This window comes from Gekko japonicus, unplaced genomic scaffold (genome assembly GCF_001447785.1).
Source record: "Gekko japonicus isolate JY-2015 unplaced genomic scaffold, Gekko_japonicus_V1.1 scaffold1933, whole genome shotgun sequence".
NCBI lineage: Eukaryota > Metazoa > Chordata > Lepidosauria > Squamata > Gekkonidae > Gekko > Gekko japonicus.
In genome coordinates this window covers 109,406-136,915 of record NW_015170340.1, presented here as the reverse complement: position 1 = coordinate 136,915, position 27,510 = coordinate 109,406, and the positions used below count along the sequence as shown (strand labels likewise).

General features: G+C 46.5%; 2 protein-coding genes across 3 annotated transcripts; both read right to left on the bottom strand.

Moving 5' to 3' along the window:
* Positions 1-210: 210 nt before the first annotated feature.
* Positions 211-8,291, bottom strand: LOC107116279 (zinc finger protein 239-like). Of its 2 annotated transcripts, none has more exons than XM_015418177.1 (4): positions 8,034-8,291; positions 7,837-7,958; positions 4,581-4,667; positions 211-1,427 (listed from the first exon to the last, which is right to left on the bottom strand). In XM_015418177.1, exons 3-4 carry the CDS (start codon positions 4,612-4,614, stop codon positions 622-624), a joined length of 840 nt encoding a protein of 279 aa, XP_015273663.1. In that variant the 5' UTR covers positions 4,615-4,667; positions 7,837-7,958; positions 8,034-8,291; the 3' UTR covers positions 211-621. The 2 variants fall into 2 exon arrangements, with proteins under 2 accessions (XP_015273663.1, XP_015273664.1); XM_015418178.1 differs by having other exon boundaries at positions 211-1,424.
* A 3,219-nt stretch (positions 8,292-11,510) lies between these two features.
* Positions 11,511-26,223, bottom strand: LOC107116282 (sulfotransferase family cytosolic 2B member 1-like). Its single transcript, XM_015418180.1, has 7 exons — positions 26,168-26,223; positions 25,013-25,157; positions 21,477-21,685; positions 18,926-19,052; positions 16,657-16,751; positions 13,867-14,047; positions 11,511-11,867 (listed from the first exon to the last, which is right to left on the bottom strand). Exons 2-7 carry the CDS (start codon positions 25,149-25,151, stop codon positions 11,758-11,760), a joined length of 861 nt encoding a protein of 286 aa, XP_015273666.1. The 5' UTR covers positions 25,152-25,157; positions 26,168-26,223; the 3' UTR covers positions 11,511-11,757.
* Between the last annotated feature and the right edge of the window lie 1,287 nt (positions 26,224-27,510).

Below are 27,510 nucleotides of genomic sequence, written 5' to 3'. Positions count from 1 at the left end.
CATCAGTTACCCCCCCTCCCCCCACAAAAAAGTAAATGCTAAGTGGGGAACAAGATAGGTTTATAAAATTATGTCTGGTGCAGACATAAGTGGCAGAAATCCCCCCCCCCTCATACTAAAATTTGGGATCACCCAATATATTTAGGAAAAAGACAATGTTTTTTCACATCCTTAACTTGTGGAACCCCCTGTCAAAATATGTACTGATGGTCTCTAGCTTAAATTTATTTAAATGGGGATTGGGTACATTAACGGAAGTCAGATCCCCTAAAAGCTCAATGGTACCACCGTGTTCAGAGGCAGTGTACCTCCAAATATCAGCTGCTGTGTGTGTAGGGGGGGGGTGACAACAGAGGAAGACTTTGGTCTCTGTGCCTCTGCTATAGGCCTTCGAGGCATGTAGTTGGCTGCTGTGGAAACAGAATACTGGCCTAGATGGACTCTTGGTCTGACTCAGCAAAGCTCTTGTGGTATTTTTGCATACTACCTCATTCTGCTTGCATGTCTAGATTTAGGGAGGCCGCAATTCCTCACAAATGCTGAGCATTTCATACAGTTTCACTCTTGCAAGTTTCATTTCATGTGGGGGAAAAAAGGTTCGGTCCCTGAGTAAAGCTTTCCTCATGGAACGAGCACTTCCACAGCGTCTCCCGAGTGGGCAGGAACCAGGGTGGAATTCTGATTAAATCTCCTGCCCGGCTCAGAGGGTTTTGGTAGATTCGGTCGCACGTGGACCCTCTCGTGTTTGAGAAGGCCGGAACTCTGCTTGAACCTTTTCCCACAGTGAATGCATTTATACGGTTTCAGTCCGGTGTGGTTCCTCTTATGTCTCGTCAGGCTGGATTTGTTACTGAAGGTGTTGCCACAGTCTGAACACCGATAGGGCTTTTCGCCAGTATGGATCCTCTCGTGCTTTACCAGGTTGGAACTTTGGGAAAAGCTTTTCCCGCAGATGGAGCAGCTATAGGGCGTCTCTCCCGTGTGGGTCCTCCCGTGGACAAGGAGGCTGGAGCTCTGCTTGAAGCTCTTGCCACAGTCCGAACATTTGTACGGTTTCAGTCCGGTGTGGTTTCTTTCATGTCTGATAAGGCTCGAACTCTGGCTGAACGTCTTCCCACAGATCACGCAGCCAAAGGGCTTCTCTCCAGTGTGTTTCCTCTTGTGCCTCGTCAAGCTGGATTTGTTACTGAAGCTGTTCCCGCACTCGGAGCACGTGTACGGTTTCTCTCCCGTGTGGGTCCTCTCATGGGTGAGGAGGGCCGATCGCTTCTTGAAGCATTTCCCACAGTCGGGGCACTTGTACCGCTTCTCCACCACGTTTTGCCTCTCGCGGCTAATGAGGCTGGATTTGTCGCCGAAGCTTTTGCCGTAGATCGAGTAGAAATGTGGTTTTTCTCCAGGGTAGATTATTTCACACTCGTCGTCTTCTGAAACAGGGAACGGCAACATCAATCCTTACACAGCCACGGGGGCCAAAGTAAGCATCAGCCCCCCCCCCAGCAAGGACATTCATTGATTTGTTTACTTTACAAAGTTTCTACCCTACCTTTCTGCCCTCACAAGAGCCACCAAGGTGGCTAAATAATATTTAATGATGGTCTACATTTTATTACTTTTGAGTAGGAGAGCTGGTGTGATATAACGGTTAGAGCAGGGGTCCCCAATGTGCTGGTGAAGAACAAGGAGGAGGAGATTGGATTTATACCCCACCCTTCACTTGGAGTCTCAGAGGGGCTTACAAACTCCTTCCCCTCCCCACAACAGACACCCTGTGAGGTAGGTGGGGCTGAGAGAGCGCTTTCCAGAACTGTCCTTGAGAGAGCAGCTCTGACAGAACCATGGCTTGCCCAAGGTCATCCAGCAGCTGCAAGTGGAGGAGTGGGGAATCAAACCCGGTTCTCCCAGATTAGACTCTGTGCGCTTAACCACTACACCCAACTGGCACCATGTGGTGACCATGGGCACCACAGTGCCTGCTAACACCATACTTGGTGCCCGCCAAGTGCTTTCAGAAAGTGGGTGGGTCCAGATGGGACTCTTGCCTAGCGCAACTCCTGATTGGCCACTGGAGGTCTGATTGACTGCAGATTAAAATAATGATTTTGGCAGCAGCTGCTACCACGGTATTGGTTTCATTCTCTTCCTCACATTCCTCTTTCTCACTGTATTTTTTTTTAAAACCTCCAATAGCAGCTATTTTGTGGTTGTGCCCACCACCCTGTGTCAGAGTTCCAAAGGTGCCCACAGGCTCAGAAAGGTTGGGGACCCCTGGGTTACAGAGCATCAGACTCGAGACTGGAGTTCAAATTCCCATTCCGCCATGAAGCTCACCAAGTGACCCCTGGGCCAGCCACTCTCTCAGCTGAATCTACCATACAGGTTTGCTATGAGGATAAAATGGAAGAGAGGAGCACCACATTCACTACCCTGATATGCTTGTAGGAAGCACAGAATAAAAACGGGACAGATAAGCTAATTTTAGCTGTACTGTGTTCCGTTCTTTTAATGGGCCACAGAGGCCAGCTCATGATTCTAAGTTCAAAAACAACGTGGTCTAGTGATCAATGTTCCCTCTAAGCTGTGGAGTCTTGTGAGCAAAAATTCTATTTTGTGAGCTACTGGCATTAAAGTTGTGAGCGAGCAATTTGGCTGCTGCATTAATTAGTTGCTCTAGAGCCATCCTTCCTGAGCTAAGACAAAAATGTGTGAGCCAGAGGCTAAAAAACTGTGAGCTAGCTCACATTAACTCAGCTTAGAGGGAACACTGCTAGTGATATGATTTTCAAACTGTGTTCTAGGTAATGCTAGGCTTCCTCAGAAGCTTAACAGCAGGTTCTCAGTGAGAAGACCATGGATGTTGGACAAGCTGCCTTACACATTTGCTTCACCACAGCAAATGATCTTCCCTCAACTGTGGGCACCCATAGGATGTTTTTTTTATGATGCACCTTCATTTCAGAAAGAATGCCATCCAAAAAGTTAGGATCGCCCCTATGGACTCAACACTGAACCCTAGAACACTTACTTCCCAGGATCCTCTGCAACACAGAGATGTTATGTGGTAGATTATGGAGGGGTTCCTCTGTGAAACTGATGTTACAAACATTTACCTCAGGATAAAAGAACCTGAAAACCACCGGTGTAGCGGTTAGAGTGATGGGCCGAATCAAACCTCCACTGGCTGAGGGAGCGTGAGCCAGTCACCATCTCTGTCAGACCAACCTACTTTGTAGGGTCGCTGTCAGGATAAAATAGTATAACCCTTATCTAAATCAAGTTCTTTGGACAGCGAGATATGAATATTATAAACCACGTATACCAGGGGTTGTTTCTGTTACATACCTCTAGAAGTGCTGTCAAGTCGCAAACAGATAATGGTGACTCCAGCAAGGGGCTTTCAAGGCAGGTGAGAAGCAGAGGTGGTTTGCCATTGCCTCCCACTGCAGAGCCTTCCTTGGTGGTCTCCCATCCAACTACCATCCCTGCTTAGCTTCCAAGACCTGACAAAACCAGGCAACACCATGCCCTCTGTTGTTTTCCTTACTCTATACCAAACTTTAATCACTGTAATCACTCGGGAGGTGGTGGATGCTCCTCCGCTGGACGACCATCTTTCAGGTATGTTGTAGGGCTATCTTTCGGCTATGCTCCTGCAGAGTGCAGGGGGTTGGACTAGATGACCTGCAAGGTCCCTTCCAACTCTAACATTCTGATTCTATAATCCCAGCTAGGCATACATCGCAGCATATTGTGCTATTGTAATAATTTCCTTCCTGGGTTTTCTTGCCCACAAAGGAAAATGGATAAATAGTAGACTGTCTACTATATGGATCCTTCCCAAGTGTGGCAAAAGGGTGTGTTCCACTACACCATTCAATGCATAGATATATGGGTGGAGGGGGTACCAACTGCAAGAACAACCAGCCCTCTCATGTGTCCCCATCTCTTAACATTTGTATTCTGCCTTTCCTCCAAGGAGTTCTGGGTACCATAGATGGTTCTTCCCTCCTTGGTTTAACCTGTAAGGGTAGCTAGTCTGAAAGCGAGTGACTGGCTCAACATCACCCAGAAATCTTCATATCCGAGTGGGAATCCAAATCTAAGTATCCCTGCCCCTAGACTGCTCCTTTAACCAATACACCACCCCATTTTTTTTAAAGCAACACAATCTGCAGAAATTAGTAGATAAAAGTTTTTTACGGTACAGTGGGTCAACTCCTAGGGTTTCTTTTTCATTCAAACTGCTCTTTTAAACTTGTTTAAAAATTACATTCAACACAATTGCTGTTCCCGGTGGTCGAAGGTGCCGTCAAGTCACAGCCAACTTATAACAACCCTGAATTTTGGAACTTTTAGCCATTTTCATAAGCCGCTCCAATGAACAAGTTTGGTAGAAGGGGGCAGGATATTACAATATATACAATGAGGATAAATAAGATGGCAGGCAAACCAGAGGAGGGGACGGGATACAAATGTATTAAACAAAAAATAAAATCCCTTCACATCTTGCAACAGCAATGGCCACCCATGCACACCCCTCCTCCCACAGCCTGATTAAACGAGAAGGAAGGCATGCGTACCCAATGAGACGATGTCGGCATGGTCTTGCTGCATGACGTTCCGATACAAAGCTCCTTTGATCTGAATTCAGCAAGTCTTCCTTGCTTCTGTGCACAATAGAAGGACATCGTCCATGTCAGGAAGAGAGAATTTTTTAAAAAGAAAAAAGCATGAGCCAGTGCTGGGAGATTACATGGTTTTCCCATTTATCCATATCCACTTGAATACAGATATCTGGTAAATTCTGTCGGGTTCTATCAGGCATGACAACAATGGCTGGTCAAAAACTGAACCTTTTATTTATTTCATTTCAGGCATTTCTGCCTGTTCCACCACAACATGGCCACCACAACATGGCTAACAATTTACAATAAAACCATACTGGGTAAAATTCTCATAAAAATAAAAAAAATCAATCTCAAACATATACTAAAATATGGCTGCGGTCACACACACATCCACTTTCCAACTGGTTTTTGCCAGTACACATAGTAAAATCCAGTTGGAAAGTGCACTGAAAGTGGATTGAAAGTGAATTATTTTATGTGTGTGTGTGACCGCGACCTATAATTACTGTAATCTGAACAGAAATACAATTCGCCAAAGCCCCAGCTCTGTTTGGGGCAACTCAGTTTCTCAAGTGACGGTCCGCCACTCAAATAGTTACAAAATAGTTTTTCAGCAAACACACACGCAAAAGTTACTTCAGCTGGTTTGACCGGACAGAAGCAGAATCCTGAGGACTCCCCTCTGCAAAAGGACATCTGACACACAATCCAGACCCCAAAGCAGTGCTGGCTTCCCTCCCTTAGGCAAGGAATATGAGGATACCACAAATTACATCAACAGTCTCTTCCTGCTACCTCTGCTGAGCTACAGAGGCATTCTCTTTGTTTGTGTTTTGGGCAGATCGTGCCCAAAGAAAGCTAGTGTGGTTCAGTGGGAGCTCTGGCTTTTAGCCCCCCCCCCCCTCGGCCCAAAAGCTGGGTGACCATGGGCACGTCACTCTTTTCCAGCCTAATATAAGGATTCCAGACTGGTGGCCGATATCCCCAGGAGCTTTAATGGGCAGGGCAAGGGGCGGAAATGACATCTTATGACGTCACATCCAGCAAAAAACCCAGGATGTGCCATAAGCCGGTATGCTTTAGATGTTCTAGTACTTACCATGGAGTTCTTGGGGATGTGTTTACATCATACTAGGGGTTGTTGTTTTTTTGACTGGCTGTGACATCATGCAACATCATTTTTGCCCCCCTCCCAACCCTTCTCCCACTGGTCCAGAGAGCAAGGGCAGGGGGGTGGGCCCACCAGCAGTAGCCCTCCTGTCCTAAGCAGGCACTTAACAACCGTAACCTACCTCCCAGGGTTGCTGTGAGGGCCAAATGGAAAATAATAAAGTATGCTCTCCAGAGCTCTTTGGATGAAAGGCAGAGAGGGATAAGAATGTGCTAGAGCTTCAGCTAGAGAGATACGGCGTGCTATAATCCTTTTCCGTGTTGCAGTCCACACTCATCTGGCCATGAGGAAAAACACCCCACTGTTCGATCCCTTCTGCCCCAAAAAACAGGCTCTGGTTATAGGCACAATCCTATTTCAGGAACACTTCCCCCTCTCTCAGCAAATGCCCTGCACAACGGCTCACATTCATCCAATTTCAGACACCTGGTATGGGCAGGAGTCAACGGCCCTATTTTGTTTTGGGCAGCCTTGTATTTGTATGCTAATTTGCTGCTATTCACAGGTCAGTCTGGTGTAGTGATTAGGAGCGCCCCGGGAGAACCGGGTTTGATTCCCCACTCCTTCACATGCAGCTGCTAGTGTGACCTTGGGGTCAGTCACAAGTTATTTCAGAGCTGTTCTCTCAAGAGCAGTCCTCGAAAGAGCTTTCTCAGCCCCACCTACCTCACAGGGCGTCTGTTGTGGGGAGGGGGAGGGAAAATAGATTGTAAAACCCTCTGAGACTCCTTCGGATAGTGAAGGGTGAGGTATAAATCCAATCTCTTCTTACCAACTGCTTTAACTCAATCTCAGCTATATATCGCCCAAGTTACTTATGCATCTTGACTCTTAACTAGCCCTTCCTGGCAACTAACCCCCCCATGTAAGGCCTGAGGAAGTCTTTTTTAATGTATTTGAAGAAATGTGTATGCACACAAAAGCTGATACCCAGAATTAAGCGTTGTTGGTCTTAAAGATGCCACTGGACTCAAACTTTCTTCTATCACACTTCTGTTTACTTACTGCATTTATACCCCATCCTTTCTCCCCCATAGGGACCTAAAGCGGCCTACATCCTTCTCCCTAACTCCCTTTTATCTTCTCAGAACCCCTGTGTGGCAGGTTAGGCTGTGGGTGTGGGACTGGCCCAAGGTCACTCAGCAAAGTGTAGATTTGAACTCGGGTCTTCCAGAGCATTAAGGTAAAGGTAAAGGTTCCCTTCGAGTCCGACTCTAGGGTTGCGGTGCTCATCTCCGTTTCAAAGCCGAAGACATTTCCGTGGTCCGAAGACGCTGTCCGAAGACGTTTCCGTGGTCATGTGGCCGGCATGACGGAGGCGCATGGAACACTGTTACCTTCCCACTGAAGTGGTCCCTATTTATCTACTTGAACTGCTAGGTTGGCATTAAAGGTAAAGGTTCCCTTGCTCGAAAGCCAGTCAAGTCCGACTCTAGGATTGCGGTGCTCATCTCCGTTTCAAAGCCAAAGAGTCAGCGCTGTCCGAAGACGTTTCCGTGGTCATGTGGCCGGCATGACTAAACACCAAGGCGGACGGAACGCTGTTACCTTCCCACCAAAGTGGTACCTATTTATCTACTTGCAATTTCTTGCTTTCCGACTGCTAGGTTGGCAGGAGCTGGAACTAGAGACAGGAGCTCACTCCATCATGCGGCACCCGGGTCTCGAACTGCTGAACTACTGACCTTCCAAAGCCTGCAGTTCAGCGTCTTAACCACTTGAGCCACCGCAGCTCCAGAGCCACTGCAGCATTAGCCAACACTATAACCACTATACCACACTGGCTCTGCCTGTAGTAATAATAATACAGTCATTCAGCTCTTTCAACGTTCTAACCTCTTCCACATTCCTTGCAACAGCCTTGTAAAACAGGCTAACATTTATCAGGTCCATTTATTGGAAACTTAGGCCTTAGGCCACCAAGTGGCCATGTGGCAGACGCCAGAACTAGTGGGAAGAGCCTCCCAGGTCAGACAGCTACTCATCACTGAACAAATTATTTCCAGGCCGCCTCCTCCCCCAAAGCGTTTCTCTCACCCCTCTAGCGATCTGGAGGCGACTCTCGTCCAGGCTATCCCTCCGTCGACGCGCCTCTTCTTCCCCACTCGCTTGCACCGGCGGCTCTCTCGCGGTTCCTTCTCGACGATCTACAGCCCCTTCTTTGGAAAAATTAAAAAAGAGAGTTAAAAACGAGAATTTATCCGTGAACAGAATTCACACGACCTGCAACCCACCTTTTGCAGGCACTCAAGCGGATGGAGATTCGGAAGGAGCGCGCATTTGATAGGAACGCGTGGTGGGGGTAGGGAGAGAAACCAGAGTTTTAGTTATTTACACCCCGACCGTGAGTACAACGGAGTAGTTAAAAGAACATTAAAGGTAGCTTTGATCCGAATTAAGGGATCTAAACGGTGCGCCCTCCACCAGCCGATCTCGGTTGGGTGTTTGGTGGGAAAAACTGCAAAAACGTTGCAGACTTTCTCCTTATTGTTCCCCCCCCCCAGGCGGCTTTCTCTTTGTTTTCCGCTTCCCATCATGTGACTGAAGCACAAGCCGGAGTGCTGGCAAGCCAAGCCCTACTAAGCTGCTGCTGGAACACATGGATGGATTTTGCAGAGAGAGAGAGAGATTCAGCCGTCTTGGTTTGAAGCAACAGAACAGGTTGAGTCCAGTGGCACCTCTAAACAAAGTCTAATTCTGAGTATAAGCTTTCGTGTGCATGGACAATCTTTGGAACTCCCTCCCTGGGGAAATTTGTCTGTCTCCTTCTATGGGTTGTCTTTTCTGTATTGTTTCATCCCCAATAACATTTACTGGCCCTCTTTCTAGTGTTGTTTATGTATTTTAATTGAATTATGTTATAATTTTAACTATATTTTTAATCACACACACATGGATTGCTCCTTTAGTTTTGCATTTTATGGAGAAAGACATAGTAATATGGACTTTAAGTTCTTTCAAGATGGGTAGCACTGTTCCCTCTAAGCTGAGTTAGTGTGAGCTAGCTCAGTTTTTTAGCCTCTGGCTCACACATTTTTGTCTTAGCTCAGGAAGGAGGGCTCCAGAGCAAACTAATTGCTTGCTCACAATTTTAATGCCAGGTAGCTCACAAAGTAGAGGTTTTGCTCACAAGACTCCACAGCTTAAAGGGAACATTGATGGGTAGCCATGTTAGTCTCTAGCAGTAGAAAAGAGCAAGAGTCCAGTAGCACCTTAAAGACTAACAAAATATGTGGCCAGGGAATGAGCTTTTGTGAGTTACTACTCACTTCTTCAGATACCCCGAGTAGCTGAAGAAGTGAGCAGTGACTCATGAAAGCCCGTATCCTGCCACATATTTTGTTGGTCTTTAAGGTGCTGCTGGACTCCTGCTTTTTAAGTTCTTTGTCATTGAAACAACACATATACAGCCTTACGTCACAGTATTGTGGATTATAACAATGTGCTGTTAGGTCAGAATGGATTTTCAGACTCAGTTCTGTGCTTCATGGTCATAATCCGTTCTGATTTTTTAAGAATTTGTCCTTAAAATATTCAAGAATGTTCATGAAGAGCTGGGATACAGCAAAGGATGAGATGGTTAGACAGGGAGGAATTTCAGACAGGCGATATATTCCGGTTCAGGAACGGTTCCCAAACGGTTTCTGGTCTGACATTTCAGACAGAACCGTTTTAGAACTGGTTCCCTACCGGAATATATTTGTACTTTCACACACAAATGCTTCTGTCTTGTTCAGGAAACAGGGCTGAACCGTTTTACCTGTAAACCACTTCCAAGTAGTCTTCAGTTTCTTCTCCCAGATCCGAAACGCTTTTTCCCGCTGTTTTTCGCCCGTGCAGGCGATCTCTGCCTTTTTTTTTAAACGTTCGCTTTAGAGCGCTAGAGCGCTATAACACAACAGCAAAACAGGACTATAGCAACCCCATTGGAATGCCCGGTGTGTTGTGTTATAGCGCTATAGCGCTATAAAGCGAACGTTCAAAAAAAAAGCTGGCAACCACCCACGCAGGCAAAAAACGGGAAAAAGCAGTGCAGCCTGAAATAGCAAAGTGCTTCAGATCCAGCTGTTTACCGGTAGGGGAAAGCCATGTGTGAAATGGCAGCCCTATACCAGTTCACGACGGATCAAAAACGGCTTCAAAATGGCTAAAAAAGGGTAATGTGAAATTCCTCAGGGTTAACGATGCAACGAACATGAAATTAAGCAAACTCTGAAGCACAAGGGAAGACAGGAGGGCCTGGCGTGATGTGGTCCATGGGGTCGCGAAGAGTCGGATTCGACTGCTTCTGAACAACAACACTATACTATTCATTGCAGTTTGTATATTCCTGCCACATTTGGATATGTTTGTTTAAACATATTGTGGACCAGTGGTAACCAACCTTTTCAAGCCTGTGGGCACCTTTGGAATTCTGACAAAGTGTGATGAGCACACAGATTCCTGTCACATTTTACAATATGTTCACACATTTAGCAATATGTTCTGTTCTTTCTAATGTACTCTGTCCTGCCACCATTTTGGAACTGTTGTATACACATCACATTTTAAAACATGTATGTTTTAATGCTTATATATGTATCACTTGTGTTTTGTGTATTTTGTCTTTAATATGTGGGCTCGGAGCCAGTGTGGTGTGGTGGTTAAGAGCAGTGGACTCTAACCTGGAGAACTGGGTTTGATTCCCCACTCCTCCTCCACAGTGTTGTATGCACATTTTATGAACCACTTTGTACTCTGCCACTGTCTAACAGGTTTAACTTAGTAGGTATACTTAGCACTTCCATAATGCATATGATTCTAACATCATGAATGTATTCAGGTATAAACTTTAGTTCATTTGTGACTGTTGTTTGAATGCATGCTGGGAAGGAGGCTGAAATGCTGATAGTTATGCTACCCATGACCTTGCTTGTTCTGGCCAGCTACAACTGCGCATCTTTCTGATGTCAGTTAACCTAGCTAGAATGAAGCACTCTATAACCATATCAGTTATATAGATACAACATGCTGCTTCATTGCTTCCAAAAGAAAAGTGTATTGTTCTGTTAGGAAAGAACTCTGCCTGGGAACAACCACTCCCCCAGGTCTTAACCCAATGGGAAATAAGGTGATGAAATTTGACAATGTTTGATGGAACCAATAATTCTGTTCTATTTTTCTGATGTAATGTGAAGTATAAAATGCTATTTCACCCATTGTAACATTTGAAGAATCTGTTGGGTATTCAGGGATCCAAAACCCTTGAATCTGTATTCTTCCTTATTAATTAATAAAAAAAAATATTTTGGTTTCCAACTCTACAGGACTGCTTTTGTGTGTTTTCTCAAATTGGCCTGGGCAAATAAAATCGGGGACAGAGGTTCTGTCTTACAACAGGAAGCCTGCTGGGTGTCCTTGGGCCAGTCATGGTTCTCTCAGAACTCCCTCAGCCCCACCTACCTACCTCACAACGGGCCTGGGCACTTGCAAGGCAGAACAAAAAGGAATGTGCCCCAATGCAGGCACCTTCGATGGCTAAAAAAAATTCGCCATTAAGATCCAATTTTTATTTTTTTTTAAGCAAAAACACCCATGGCCAGCCTGCCCTTTCTGCGTGGATTTTGGGGGGCTGGTGGGTTGTGCCAGAAGTCGCCAATTCGAAAAACTTAGTTCAGATTACAGAGCAGAGGTTTGGTGGTGAATACATTTTGCTTCGGGGGGAGGGGAAGTGCAGGAGAAACCAGTTTTATTGGGGGGGCGGGGAAGATACGAGAGTGTGCTGGGATGTTTACAAAGTCGTCTGAACACAAGACAAGAACACGGTAACATCAGGTAATGCGAGTGGCTTTTTAAGGCAGTAGGAAAGACGCCGTTGTCTAGCAAAACTGCTAACGTCAGGACCTGGTTTCTCGGTAGAAGGAATCTGGACCACATGACATGTCTGTTCTGTGAGGATGCAGAACACTCTGGGACTCTTCAGTCCCATGGGAAGGTCATGCTCACACCCCGCATGTTCTCCTGATAAACATGGTCAAAGAGTTCACTCTGTGCCACTGTCAAGTGGTTCTTCCAATCCCCAGAGATTCCTGGAACAACACAAGAGGAACCAGTTACCACAAAGGGAATGTACAAGAACTCTGTGTTGAAGAAGAAGAATAAGAGATTGGATTTATACCCCGCCCTTCACTTGGAGTCTCAGAGCAGCTTACAAACTCCTTTCCCTTCCCCTCCCCACAACAGACACCCTGTGAGGTGGGTGGGGCTGAGAGAGCTCTGACACAAACTGCTCTTTTTCAAGGACAGCTGTGCCGGAGCTTGTGACTGACCCAAGGTCACATCAGCAGGTGCAAGTGGAGGAGTGAGGAATCAAACCCAGTTCTCCCAGATTAGAGTCCGTGCACTTAACCACTACACCAAACTGGTGTTGGTACTGCTTCCTACAAGGACCGTGCCACTTTAGAAACAGCATCTTGCAATAAGTTCTAAGGAGGACTCTCAGAGAGGACCGTGTGAAACAGCAGGGACTCCAACCGGCACTCTGCCACAGAAGATAACTGGGTCATCTTGGGCTAGTCATTATCCCTCAGTCTCACGTTCCTGATAGGATTGTTGCGAAGATAAAATGGAGGAGGGGAGAACGCTGTTGTAAGTCACTTTAGCTCCCCATTGGGTAGGAAAGTGGATTACAGATATATACATTATTAAAGGCCAGAGGAGGACATTCCTATTCCTTCACCTCCTGCCACGTTTCGGAACTCACGTGACTGGGCAGCTGCAAAGTTCACCTCACTGACCTCACCTCACAGAGCTCACCACACCTGCAGAGTTCACCTCACACTACTTCTATGGTCTTTTGGTGCATGAAAAACTGCAGCTAGCCTCTATATTTTCATTTCCTTTTTAGATTCATAACAATCTGCCATTCCTATGGCTTAGAGCAGAGAACTATATTTTGACTTGTCTCATACATCTTACGGTCCCTATCAGGGTAATTTTGTTCCATGTATTTGTGTTATCTACCTTCCATTTCCTTAAACTCATCCAGAATGAGTCCTGTCTCTGCTGACAAAATTCGACGGAGACGACGACAGAAAAGCAAAGTTTGAGTCAGCAGCCCCCCCTTTCTTGCTCACCCGCTTTTGGTCCTATCTAACGCATATCAGCTCTTAGAGGGACCCCCATCCTATTTCTACAACAGAGGGCCGGCATCTTTGTTGCCCATAGACTTTTGACTGCTGGGGTTGCCCGTAGACGTTTGATGCATGTAAACGCAGAGGCTAGGGGAACTTCACCTGCAGAATTTCTGCCTGTTGATGGCTAGAGGAACTGCCAAACCCTAGTGCAGACAAGCATTGTCTCCAAACAGCAGCTCTACAGAGGACACAGGTTGGATCCTGGGTGCCCTCCCTCTACAGTCGGACATGATTAGTGGGTTCTCCCCCCATATAAGGTGCCCAGTTCTGATTGTAATGGCAGTGTGTGTGTGGAGCAGGAACCTCTGCTTTCCCCACCCTGCACCATTTTCCTGACTTGAAATAGTCCAGGCAGGGGCTATCTGGCCCATCGGAGAAACCCACAAATGTACGTGTGGGTTTCCCACTGGGTTATAAGAGTGCCACTTCCGGACCATTTCAGCTCATGAAAACAGCATGTAGCCCCTTCTCCATACATACTGTGATTCCAATCCCAATCATGCAGTGCACAAGAACATAGGAGAAGCCATGTTGGATCAGGCCAATGGCCCATCCAGTCCAACCCTCTGTGTCACACAGTGGCCAAAACCCAGGCGCCATCAGGAGGTCCACCAGCGAGGCCAGAACTCTAAAAACCCTCCCACGTTTGCCCCCCCCAAGCACCAAGAATACAGAGCATCACTGCCCCAGACATAGCGTTCCATCTATACCTTGGGTGAAGAACGAAGTGCGTGCATGGGTACTGAGGAGAACTGCAGCTCACCTCTGCCTGTTGCACGAAGGGTGTGGGACCCTGAACCCAACCTGTAATGTATAAATCACCTTCACCCCCTGGTGTCCCAGCAAAAGTACACGAACAAGCCCTAAAGAGCCCCTCAGCTCTACTTGTTACCTTTTCTCAGGAGCTTCCCTTTCTCATGGTCAATGTAGCTCTCTCCAACTATGGTGAAATTGGACATCTTGTTGTCCTTCATCTTCTGGAAAGAGGCATTTTCCACCACAGAGTCAATCTGCTGGCTGTTGAGCTCCTTCCCAAGGAAGTGGCAAATCCTCTCAACGCTGCCTCGTAGGTCCTGGGAACGCCAAAGCCAAAGCCAAATGAACACATGAAGCGGCCTTGAGCTGAACCAGACCCTTCATCCATCAAAGTCAGTATTGTCCATTCAGACTGGCAGCAGTTCTCCAGGGGTCTTAGGGAGAGGTCTTTCATATCACTGACTACTTAGGGCGATTCTGCATTGGCTTTTCCCTCCATTGTTTTACGAAACTCACGTTGGAACAGAAATCGTCCGCTGATTAGGCAGTTGGTTCCCTTCCTCGAATGCAACGACTTGGCGACGGTGATCCATGCTGTGGTCACCTTGAGATTAGACTACTGTAATGCTCTCTACATGGGGCTGCCCTTGACCCAAATCCGGAAGCTTTAGCTGGTGCAGAACACGGTGGCCAGGCTGTTGCTGGGACTCCCCATGCAAGAGCACATCCAGCCTTTGCAGAAAGCACTGCACTGGCTACCTATGGCGTACCAAATTCGCTTCAAGGTGCTGGTGCTTACCTTTGAAGCCCTTTATGGTCAGGGACCTACCTACCTGAGGGACCACCTTTTCCCACATGTTCCCCAGAGAGCACTATGGTCAGGGTCTCCCTGGCCCAGGCTGGCATCGACCAAAGCCAGGGCTTTTTCAGTGGCGGCTCCACCCTGGTGGAATGAGCTTCCAGAACAGATCACGGCCCTGCGGGACCTTTTACAGTTCCGCAGGGCCTCAAAAACGGAGCTCTTCCATCAGGCTTTTAGGTAAGGAGCCGCATTTCACCATCTATGCCCTGTGCCGAATCCAATATTAATATCTAGCCTGAGCTTGCTGGTAGTGGAAATTATCACTGACTGTACGCTTATTATGTACTCTGCGACTATTGCACCGCCATCGCCATGTAAACTGTTTCTAGTAACTATGTTGTGTGCTTTATGCTGATATTTATATTGTTGTTTTATCTGTTGCTATTTTTATGTCAGCCGCCCTGAGCCTGCCTAGGCGGGGAGAGCGGGGTACAAATCAATTCAAATCAATCAATAAATAAACCCCCCTCTGCATTTCATGCTGCTTTCACTTTCTTTGATCACTGGATTTTATGGTACCCTCCACACTGCATCCTGCTTTCATTTCCTTTGATCATCAGGTTTTATGGTACCTTCTGCATAGATTTATCACCATTCAGGGGTGACTTTGAAGTAAGTACAGCATTGCCCCGAGGTATTTGAATGTGATTTTGAGCTGCACTTTTTCCTCCCAGCTGAGAAAATGTGGAACGAATGCTAGATGCAAAATCGCCCTTAATCTTTTTACCTGGATGTGATGGGGATTGAACCTGGGACCTTCTGCAAGAAAAGCAGACACTCTTCCACTGATCCATGGCCCCAGGGGCTGATAATGTAAAGGTGCTACAGGCTTACACTGGACACTTAATAAAAGAAACACGTGGGGGCATTTTGTAGGGTTCCTTTGGCAAGGCTGCCACCATGGGTGGGTCTCTGCCCCCCATTTTACAGATGGCCAAGAAGCCTCTCCCTTTCAGCTTGAATCATCTGCCCACCATCTTGTCCAATCCCACCTCTCAGTCAGCAGAGGTATCAAGGAACATCCAACAACCTAGGTAGAATAGTAGAGATGGGACTATAAAGATTTCCCCCTTTTTTGATTATTCATATTTATCTGGTTTTTATAGATTTATTCTTAAGTAATATTTTATTAGGATGTTAGAAAGGCCTGTTATATAGAAGGCTTTCCTCTTGTAGGTCTGATATTGTTAGCAGACAATATTATAGGTACAAAGTTCATGATTCTGTAGTTCTTAAGAGCAAAACCTTGCAATGTCTGGGTCAGAGACGATTTTAGTCTCGTATCAGTAATGAATACTTTTGTTTAGGGTATGAAGAATCCTTGCCCATTATCCTTTAGGTTAGGTTAAGTATACACTTAGGTTTTCCTTAGACTGACGTAGATATATGTTTCTTTACATCTGGCCAATCAGAGGATTATTACTCAAATTACCATTGTCTTTTATAACCAGTTATGCTTTTTGAATATTGTTTTCTTGATGATGTCAGTCCATGTATAAAATATAATGTATTTCCTGAATAGGCTCAGAATATGTTCAAGAAGACGAAGAAGATGAAGAAAAATAAGTTGTCCATTTTTGATTAGTTATTTAGTGCAATTGTTTTCCTGTTAACTGAAGCATATTCCCTGAATATGCTGAGAAGAAAGTAGTCAATTTTGGATGGACTATTTGGTCCAAATGTTTTCTTGTTAAGTAAAATAAAACATAGATCTTCCTCCTCATTTGACTTCATTTTTGACATGGAATCTAATATGTACAACAATCTTGTCCCATGCCACCTCTCAGTCAGCAGAGCAACCAGGGAACATCCAACAACCTAGGTAGAATTCCTGTGAGGTGCAAAATTCTAGATTTGTTGCCATACAAAGATGAGGAAGCCGTTTCTTCACAAAGCCCCTCTGCACATGATATGGAGCACTGTGTTCACAGAGGTCCTTCTTATCTTTTAAAAATACTTGTGGGAGAGAGATTCTGGAAAGCTGCAAGGTACCCATTCCTCAAAAACAAGATTTTCAAAAAGAAAAGTTGGAACCCGATAAGCTGAGGTAACTTGGAACCATACCTGCTGCAACTCTTCATAGGTAATAAAGAAGACGTTGTCTCTGTCCTTCATTGGCAGCCAGCCCTTCACATGATCAAACCAAGAACCAAAAGGCACTGGAAACAGGAAGTGGAAATATCTCAAAAAGGAAACTGGGGAAGGTTCAGAAATGGGCTGCCAAAGCTAGCATCTGGTATTTCTTAGTTTAGTGAAAACAAACAAAATAGAGCTCTACAGAGCTCTACAAAATTAGAGAATTCTAATTGCTGAGAATCCTATTCACTCATTATGAACGGTGTGAATAAGCACTCTCTTTTGTCTGTCCTGAATCCACTGCCCATCAGCACACAAAGTGTCAAACCATTAATTTATTAAGGTCAATATTGTCCACTCTGATTGGCAGCAGGCTCTCAGGAAAGAGGTCTTTCACATCACCTTCTGCCAGATCCTTTTAAGAGCAGATGCTGGGAACTGAACTGGGGACCTTCTGCATGCAAATCAGATACTGCATGCACTGAGCCACTGCCCATCAACTTCATTAAAGTAAAGGTAAAGGTTCCCTTGCTCGGAAGCCAGTCGAATCCAACTCTAGGGTTGCGGTGCTCATCTCCGTTTCAAAGCTGAAGGGCCAACACTGTCTGAAGACGTTTCCGTGGTCATGTGGCCGGCATGACTAAACACAAAGGCGCACAGAATGCTGTTACCTTCCCACCGAAGTGGTACCTATTTATCTACTTGCAATTTCTTGCTTTCGAACTGCTAGGTTGGCAGGAGCTGGAACTAGAGAAGGGAGCTCACTCCATCATGTGGCACCCGGGTCTCGAACTGCTGAACTACTGACCTTCCACAGCCTGCAGTTCAGCGTCTTAACCACTTGAGCCACCGCAGCTACAACTTCATTGGGTACCTCCAAATTCTAGTATGGTGGGAGCGGGAGAGAAAGTTCTCTCTAACCACTTCTTCTGCACTGTGTCTGTTTCTGTAAACCTCTACCCTGCCCTCCCTCCCTTTTCTTTTTCTAAAAATATTCTTCCCTTATTGTCAATGCAGAGGATTCTTGTGAGAATAAAATAGGATAACCCCATATACGGTATTATGGCTTTCCATGGAAGAAGAGAAGGACGCAAATATGTAGATAAATTAACAGAACATTTTCAGAACCCTGAGAAACCTACAGTTCCCAGGATTTCTTTTGGGAGCCTTGACAATCGACGCTACACTAGAGTCCGCTAGATCAAGATGGGTGGCCATCTGTAGCAGTAGAAAAGAGCAAGAGTCAAGTAGCACCTTAAAGGCTAACAACATTTGTGGCGGCAGGGGAGGAGCTCACTTCTCTATTCTAACTGTGTCTGAAGAAGTGAGCCGTGACTCATGAAAGCTCCTCCCCTACCACAAGTGCTGTTAGTCTTTAAGGTGCTACTTAACTCTTGCTCTTTTTCTAGAGCCTGCTAGTAATTATGCATCACACAGGGTTGTCAACTCCAGCTGAGGAAACCCCTAGAGATCTGGGCAAGGATCATGGGGGAGGGCGCAGGTTGGGGAGCGCAGCGACCTCAGCAGGGATGTGATTCCATAAAGACTGCCGTTTCCTCCAGGGGGACAGACCTCTGTAGTCCGGAGATCAATGTTCCCTCTAAGCTGTGGAGTCTTGTGAGCAAAAATTCTACTTTCTGAGCTGCTGGCATTAAAGTTGTGAGCAAATGATTTGGCTACTGCATAAATTAGTTTGCTTTGGGGCCCTCCTTCCTGAGCTAAGACAAGAATCCATGAGCTGGAGGCTAAAAACCTGTGAGCTAGCTCACACTAACTCATCTTAGAGGGAACACTGCCGGAGATCAGTTGTAATTTCAAGAGAACACCAGGTTCTACCTGGACGATGGCAACCCTGGCGCCACAACAATTGCTGTCTGCTTCTGGCTCAAGGAAGGGACTGGAGTGCCTCAGGATGAGGGAGGGGAAAGGAGATTGTAAGCCGCTCTGAGACTCCTTCAGGTAGTGAAGGGCGGGGTACAGGCCCCTAGCTACAGTGGCGCATCTCGTGGCCTGGCCCCCTGACTTACCACCAAGGCCCCCACCCCGACTTCCCATCCAGCCTAGGTGCTCCCTTGGAGGTGTGTGCAGGGTTGTGTGTGGGGTGCCCCCTGACTCATTTAAAGGCCCCCCAAATTAAAAAAATCCTGGCTACGGGCCTGGCGGGGTATAAATCCAATCTCTCCTTTTTCTTCTCATGATGGTTGTGCATCTACTGGAACTCGGCTAAAGGACTGGTCTAGTTCGCCAACTTCCATACCATTCCCGCTCAGGAAGTCCTTCAGCAACTCTTCCATGGTCCCCAGGTCCTTCCATAATTTGAAGATCTTAGAGAAATGGTAGTGTGAGACCAGCACATCCTTGGGATTGCGCAAGGTGTAGATCACCTGTGGGATATGAAATTTAATAGGGCAGAATCCAGGGTTACCATTAAGCTGTCTGTGTGAACTTGCTCTTCAGAAGTTCTTATGCATTAATTATTTTGTATAAAAGAACCGAATCAAACCCAGGGCTGTAGTAAAATGTTGTAGTAAAATGTTGTTGGAGAGCTAGTTTGGTGTAGTGGTTAAGTGAGCGGACTCTAATCTGGGAGAACCGGGTTTGATTCCCCACTCCTCCACTTGCACCTGCTGGATGACCTTGGGCAAGCCATAGTTCTAACAAGAGCTGTCCTTGAAAGGGCAGTTCTTGAAAGAGCTCTCTCAGCCCCACCTACCTCACAGGGTGTCTGTTGTGGGGAGGGGAAGGGAAAAGCGTTTGTAAACCACTCTGAGACTCCGAGTGAAGGGCGGGGTGTAAATCCAATCTCCTCCTCCTTCCTCTTCCTCTGGAAGACCCATTGATAAGGCCGTGGTTCTCAACTGGTGTACATGCACCACTGTTGGGAAGCAGAGTTTTCACAATAGATGATTCAAACTCGCTCAGTCCCAACTCTTAAGTATGACCTGCCATCTCCTGCCAACCCTACCTGCCATAGGTTATCCATCTCTGTTCTTTTGCCTTTATTTTATTTTACTTCATTTATATTCCGTCTTTGTCCCCAATGGGAACATATAAATGGCCTACAATGTTCTCCTCTTCTCTGTTTAATCCTCACAATAACCCTGGGAGGCTGATTCGGCTGAGGGTGTGTGGCTGGCCCAGTGTCACCACAGCAAGCTTCCATGGCGGAGTGGAAATTAGGACCCGGGTCTCCCAGACCCCAATCTGACCCCCTAACCATTATGCAATACTAGGATGGCTAACTCTAGGCTGAAAAGCACCTGGAGATTTGGGGAGAGGGAGAGGTGAGACTCAGTGGGGCATAATGCCGTAGAATCCACCCTCCAAAGCAGCCATTTTCTCCAAGCGAAATTATCTCTTGTCACCTGGAGATGAGTTCCGATTCTGGGAGATCTCCAAAACCCAACCCTATTCAACACTGACAAACTAGTACTACTAACAAAATGCCTGTGGACAGGTAAAGGTCCTTCTTGGGGAAAGTGGGATTTTTGTTTCCATCATAAGAACATAAGAACATAAGGGATGCCAATGTTGGATCAGGCCAAAGGCCCATCCAGTCCAACACTCTGTGTCACACAGTGGCCAGAAATACCAGTGCCATCTGGAGGTCCACCAGTGGGGCCAGGACATTAGAAGCCCTCCCACTGTTGACCCCCCCCCAAGCACCAAGATGACAGAGCATCACTTGCCCCAGAGTCCTTATCTATACCTTGTGGCTAATAGCCACTGATGGACCTCTGCTCCATATGCTTATCTAATTCCCTTTTGAAGCCGTCCATGCTTGTAGCCGCCACCATGTTAAGACTCATGTTAAGACATCATGTTAAGACTCAGGTTGTTTGACAGAATGAATGGTGGAATGTAAAATACAAAAGGCTAAGAACCACTGGTTTATGGTACTGTTTATTGTACACACGATCTTGTTCTCACTGCACTGTTCTCTAATTTCTGCAATCTAGGTTTTGCATAAGTCCATAAATAGATTTCTTAAAATTCACTGCTTTTTTTTTTTGCAGTTTTATCTTAAATACTTCTAAGAAAATCTCTTTGATGCTTGCTGTGAAACTTCCCCACCCTGACACTGAATCCCCTCCTCAATCCCCCCCCCCACCGACAGATGGTGCTTTAGGGTCTAAACCATAAACTAGGAATACAGGAAGTCTCCCACAATAAAGGTCTGAAGCATATAAAGAGAACATGACTCTTCCATGCACACTGCAAATCCCAGTAACCCTTAAGGGGGCTTCCTGTGATCCTGATCCATATACCACAGCACAGAATGTAGTATCCTTCTGTGTGGGGTCTGTGTCCAATATCCACAGCCAGGGCTTCCCCATAGCTGCTATAGAAGAGAGCTCAATCCAGGTGCTGTCAGGAGGCCCACTAGAGGGGCCAGAACTTCAGAAACCCTCCCATGTTTGCCCCCCAAACACCAAGAATATGGACTGTCACTGCCCCAGACAGAGTGTTCTATCTATGCCTTGTGGCTAATAGCCATTGATGGACTTCTGCTCCATATGTTTATCCAGTCTCCTCTTGAAGCTGTCCATGCTTGGAGCCACCGCCACTTCCTGCAGCAGTGAATTCCATGGGTTAACTACTCTTTGGGTGAAGAAGAACTTCTTTTCATCTGTTCTAAACCTATTGCTCATTAATTTCATTGAGTGCCCACGAGTTCTTGTGAGAAAGGGAGAAAAGTACATCTTTCTCTGCCTGCTCTATCCCATGCATAATTCTGTACTGCCACATATCTAAGCGAGTTTCTGTGTGGGAAGCCATGTCACAGTGTGAGCTTCCCCCTCTCTTACCTTGGCCTTGGAGTGGAAAAAGGACTTGGGGAAAAGCTGGATTTGAAGGTGAGTGGAGATCAGCCTGGGCGGAGGATATTTCAAGGCAGTCTCTAGGCCATGATCAGTCTCTATCCAGGGGGTCCGGTCAAACACTGTCAAACTCCGTATCCAGCTGGGGTCCCCATCATTACGGATCAAGCCCAAGATCTCTGACATCCAATTGGTACCTAAGAGAGAGTCCACCAGTTATGGGGTCACCTTGTAACTAGATCCAGAGGAGTTAGCTGTGTTAGTCTGTTGCTGCAAAATAGTGAAAAGCCCAGTAGCACCTATGAGACTAACAAACTTCATTGTAGCATAAGCTTTTGAGAAACACAGCTGTCTTCGTCTCTCATCTGACGAAGACAGCTGTGTTTCTCGAAAGCTTATGCTACAATGAAGTTTTTTAGTCTTAAAGGTGCTACTGGGCTTTTCACTATCTTGTAGAGATTCTCTCCTGTACCCAATTAGAGGATCTGAACAATTTTAAAGTCTTTGCCAGTGTAAAACTGTTTCGGAGCACAGCTCTCCGGGATTTACCTATTAAAGGGAGATTATCAACCTTTAATTCTGATAATACAAAAAAAATAAGGGTGTTAGTTCAGTTCTTTGAAATTCAACCAGAGAATCTGTAGAAACGTTTATCTTTGATTGAGATAAGAAGTGATTCTTTTTATTGAGCAAGACAGAAAAAAATACAGACCTGGACAAGTTTTAAGGATGATCAAAAAGCAAGAAATCTCACCTCGTCGTCTTCTGAGAGTTCCATCCAGAGAGATCTGATTTGCTTGTCAGGAAAATATCAGTATCACTAAATCTGTTCTATCATAATCATGATAGCCAGTTTGGTGTAGTGGTTAAGTGCACGGACACTAATCTGGGAGAATGGGGTTTGATTCCCCACTCCTCCACATGCAGCTGCTGGTGTGACCTTGGTGCAGTCATAAATTTTTTCAGAGCTGTTCTCTCAAGGGCACTCTCGGCCCCACCTACCTCACAGGATGTCTGTTATCGGGAGGGGAAGGGGAAGGGATTGTAAGCCACTCTGAGACTCCTATGAAAAAGCAGTTGATCTAACTTTTTGTAACGGTTTCAAGCAGGGCTCTTTTTGTAGAAAAAGCCCAGCAGGAACTCATTAGCATAACAGGCCACACCCAACACCAGGAACTCATTAGCATATTGGGTCACACCCCTGACCGCACAGCTCATTAGCACATTAGTCCGCACCCCCGTGTTACTAGAAGTGTGTTCATCCAGCCACACCCACCTTTTGCTTGTTATTCTGTTTACCTTGTTTGTTGTCAAAACCCAGGGCTTTTTTGTAGCAGGAACTCCTTTGCATGTTAGGCCACACACCCCTAATATAGCCAATCCTAATGAGTTTCTGCTGTTGGGTGTGGCCTATTATGCTAATGAGTTCCTGCTGGGCGTGGCCAACTTGGGAGCCAGCCGGAACTCCGTTCCTGCCCAAATATAGCCCTGACGGTTTGAATTAACTGTCTGAGGTGAAAGTGCTGTCAACTCACAGCTTACTCATGGTGACCTCATAGGGTTTTCAAGGCAAGAGGCGTTCAGAGGTGGTCTGTCATTTGCCTGCCTCCACGTCAGGACCCTGGACTTCCTTGGTGGTCTCCCATCCAAATACTAGTGCTGCTTCGCTTCTGAGATCTGACAAGATCCGGCTAGCTAGCCTGAGCTCTCTGGGTGAGGATGATGAAAGTACAAAAAAGGTTCATTGACAGCTGAAAAGTGCTCAAGCTCTCGGTTAGCTTGCACATTCAGCAAGAAAAGGTTAGTGATATCACAGCTGCCGCTACAACCTCTTCTGCCCCCCTGTCCCCTTTGTTTTGCAGTGCACACCTTTCGCCTACAGCGTGCCACACTAAATAGTTCTCTACTCTTGGGAAATCAGTAACAGGATCACAAGAACTGGGAATGCTCTTTTTCAAACAGCTGGCTACTCTAACGCTCTTCACCGGCAAGATTCCCCCAGACTTAAGCCCATTTCCCCAAACTAAGACCGCAGTGGGGAAGCCACAAAATGCATATTCTTTGCCGGGAAGCTGGTGTGGGTTTTGTCAGGGTGACCAAACACAATTTCTCCAGGCTCTCCAGGAATACCACTCCAAGTAGAGATTTGACATACTTAACTCTTTTCTACACAGATGCGGGTGGGTATTCGTGTTGGTCTGAAGCAACAGAACGAAGTTTGAGTCCAGTGCCACCTTTAAGACCAACAAAGTTTAATTCTGGGTATAAGTTTTCGTGGAGGAGGAGAAGGAGACTGGATTTATACCCCGCCCTTCACTACCTGAAGGAGTCTCAGGGTGGCTTACAATTCCCTTCCCCTCCCCACAACAGACACCCTGTGAGGTAGGTGGGGCTGAGAAAGCTCTCTCGAGAACTGCCCTTGAGAGAACAGCTCCGAAAGAACTTGTAACTGACCCAAGGTCACACCAGCAGCTGCATGTGGAGGAGTGGGGAATCAAACCCGGTTTTCCCAGATTAGAGTCTGCACTCCTAATCACTACACCAAACTGGCTCTGCACGCAAAAGCTGATACCTAGAATTAAACTCTGTTGGTCTTAAAGGTGCCACTGGACTCAAACTTGGTTCCTTTTCTACACAAACAGTATTCGCAGGTGGTAACTCGTGTTCAGATGGCCAAGGAATTCCACACACACTCTTTTATTATTTACCTCACTTTTCTCCCCAATGGGGACTGATTCTCCCCTCCTCCATTTTATCCTCACAGCAACAACCCTACGAGATAGCTTAGGGCTTGGAGAATCACTGGCCCAATATCACCTAATGAGCTTCCATAGTAGAGTGTGGGATTGGAACCTGGGTCTCCTAAATCCAAGTTCTAACCACTACACCATACTGGCCCTTGCTGTCTGTGCTGGGAGTCATTTACACATCACTGAATTTCTTGAGGGAAATCTGAACTCTATCAGAAACATCTCTCTAGTCATTTACATGTTCACATTATCCAGAATGAAATACGTAAAGAATCCCTGAACGATCTCAAGAGCCAGTGTGGTGTAGTGGTTAAGAGTGGCGGACTCTAATCCAGAGAACCAGGTTCAATTCCCCACTCCTCCTTCACATGAAGCCAGCTGGGTGACCTTGGGCCAGTCACAGTTCTCTCACAACTCTCTCAGCCCCACCTACCTCACAGGGTGCCTGTTGTCGGGAGAAGAAGGGAAGGAGATTGTAAGCTGCTTTGAGACTCCTTCAAGTAGAGAAAAGTGGGGTATAAAAACCAACTCCTCCTCCTCCTCCTCTTCTTCTGTCTTTTTTTCATCCTCTTTATCCAGCCTTGGAACAGGGAACAAAATCAGAATTTGTCTCATGACAAGCTCAGGAGTTGCTATCAGCCCTAAGGAATGCCATCTTCTCCCCTCATGTTGGCATCACTGATTTTTGTCCAAGGAATCTTCAAGGGGTTTCCTCCCCTTCTTTGTGTCAACATCCTGCGTGGCTCTCCTTCCACCCATTTTCATCCACCCTACCTGATTTGGGGTAAGTGACGTTAAATATATCATCATCCCGTACTTGGAATTCATTTTCGACATATTTGACGGTTTCCTCCTTGAGCTCCCGCACTGGGAGGAGGATCCCCTTGTAGGTGAAATAGACTCCTGACGACATGGCAAACTACAGAGAAACGAGAGAGAAGCAAAGTCTACCAGGCTGCTGTCAGAACCCACAGCTAACAACGAAGTACACGCATTCAGGAACGGTTATACTTTTATTGCAAAGCTATAGATGCAGTAGCACAGGCACTGTTAAGAATGGCCCCAACCAGTAGAGCATAATAGGATATAGGGTATTCGTATGCACACACACACACCAATGGCATTGGCCAGTTAGGGACCCTCCCGCGCGCGGGATAAGTCAGGCAACCGTTAGGTGGCTAAAGCTGGGAACCAGGAGTCTCTCACGGTACATAGGAGACATCCAGACAACACAACCTCCTCCTGCACATCTGTAGAGATAAGCGTTGCAGCAAAGGGAGAACAGCAGGGATAGGAATGCAATAGCAATTAACAAGATACAGAATGAACTCCCCAACCCCCATGGCAGCATAGCTGACAGCTGCCTCTTCAAACTGGGATTTTCCACAATGATTAAATAGGGTATCTTGTGTCACCCAGAGAGCATCACAATCCCACTGAAGCTCAAATACGCCCCTTCAGCTCAGAAACATACTGGCCTCTGTAAACTTTCCGTGGAACCTTTGAGGCAAATTCTGTACTGTCTCTGGGCATAGCTGGACGATCTGTTCAAAACACGAGCACCCTGCTGCATTGTAAACAAAGGGCACTTGGGTACCTCTGAATCCCAGAGCAATAGGGCTGTGTTCCTTAACTTGCCCCCAGAGCTACTCCTTTAAGAACAATCTGAGCTGCAGACATTTGCATTGTGTTGTTCGTTCTAATCATTTCTACCTGGTATGTGTCCCCCTCCCCGTCCAAGAAGGTGAAGCTTTACCAGCTAGGTCAGGAAGCTGCCGCTAATCAAACTTTCTCCTGCTGTTTTTTACATATAAATCCCTTGTTAAAGGAGCAGCAGAAGGCCGGAAGGGCTCCTTTCCTGGCTATTTTGCAGCCTCAGTTTGCAGCGAATCCCCTCCCTCACAGCTAAACCTGCTCTCCCCTGCTCACCTTTCAGTCTGAGGCCGCTCACTCTATCCTCTGGGACTCCGACCTTTGCCTCTTCCCTCTCCCACAACACGCCGCCCCGCCCCCCTCAGGAGGGCTGGACTAGAACAGGCAGTATAACACGTTTATGGAGGCCCAAACGCGCTCCCTAAGATTCCACTGGCTGAGTGTCACTGGCAGAATTGATTCAAGCTATTTTGTCATCCCAAGCAAGGTACAATTTTACCATCCATGTATGTATCTAATACAGGGGTCATTTCGTAGAAAAAGAGCTGCAGGAGCTCATTAGCATAACTTATTAGCATATGCCACACCCCCTGACATCACCGGAAGTGTGCGCCAGCCCCTCTGACAGGCAGAAGCACCTGGGATCCATTCTTTCCCCCCTCTCCCTTCCCTTCGCCTCCAAGACTGGCGAAGGAAAAGGGGAGGGGGAGGATCTCAGGCGCTTCTGCCTGACAGAGGTGCTGGCGTGCCCACAGCCAGCCTAGGTGAATTCTAGAATCACAGACTCATAGAGTGGGAAGGGACCTCCAGGGTCTTCTAGTCCTACCCCCTGCACAATGCAGGAAATTCACCAATACCCCCCCACACACCCCAGTGACCCCTGTTCCATGCCCAGAATATGATTTAAAAAACCTCCAGGATCACTGGGGGCCAAACTGGCCTGGAGAAAAATTGCTTCCTGGCCCCAAAGTGGCGATCAGCATTTCCCTGGGCATGTAAGAAAGGGCCACACGAACTAAGCACTGATGCAACCCTTCCTGCTCTACCTCTCGTGATTTGCTTAAGTTCACACAATCAGCATTATGATCCTTTTAAAGTTGAAAGCATGATATAAATGCAAAGGACTATTTGTAAGATTATCTGTAAGACACAAGACCAGGACGCATCTCACTTCTGGCAATCACTTGGAGAGACCCTATCACTCAGCTTCCATTGCCCCCCACACACCCCACACTGGAATAAGAACATAATATCAGGCCATACCACATTGCAATAAAGCCCCTACAACTGTATACAGAAATACTGAGCTTCCCTACCATTTGCCACAACTAGCCCACCACACAACCAGGATCAAGACTCCTAAGTGGACCAACAGACAGGCATACACTCATTTGAGAAACTGAGTATTACATTACAACACCTCTGGAACATTACAGATCAGTAGAGGCAGCACTGCACAGTGGTCAGAGTTGCAGATTGATGTGGGGAGACCCAGGTTTGTATTCTCACTCTGCTGGCTGAGTGACCCCGGGCCAAATCTCCCCTTCTCTACCTAACCTACCCCACAGGGTTGTTGTGAGGGTAACACACACACAATTTTTAAAAAGGTGTTCAAAAGT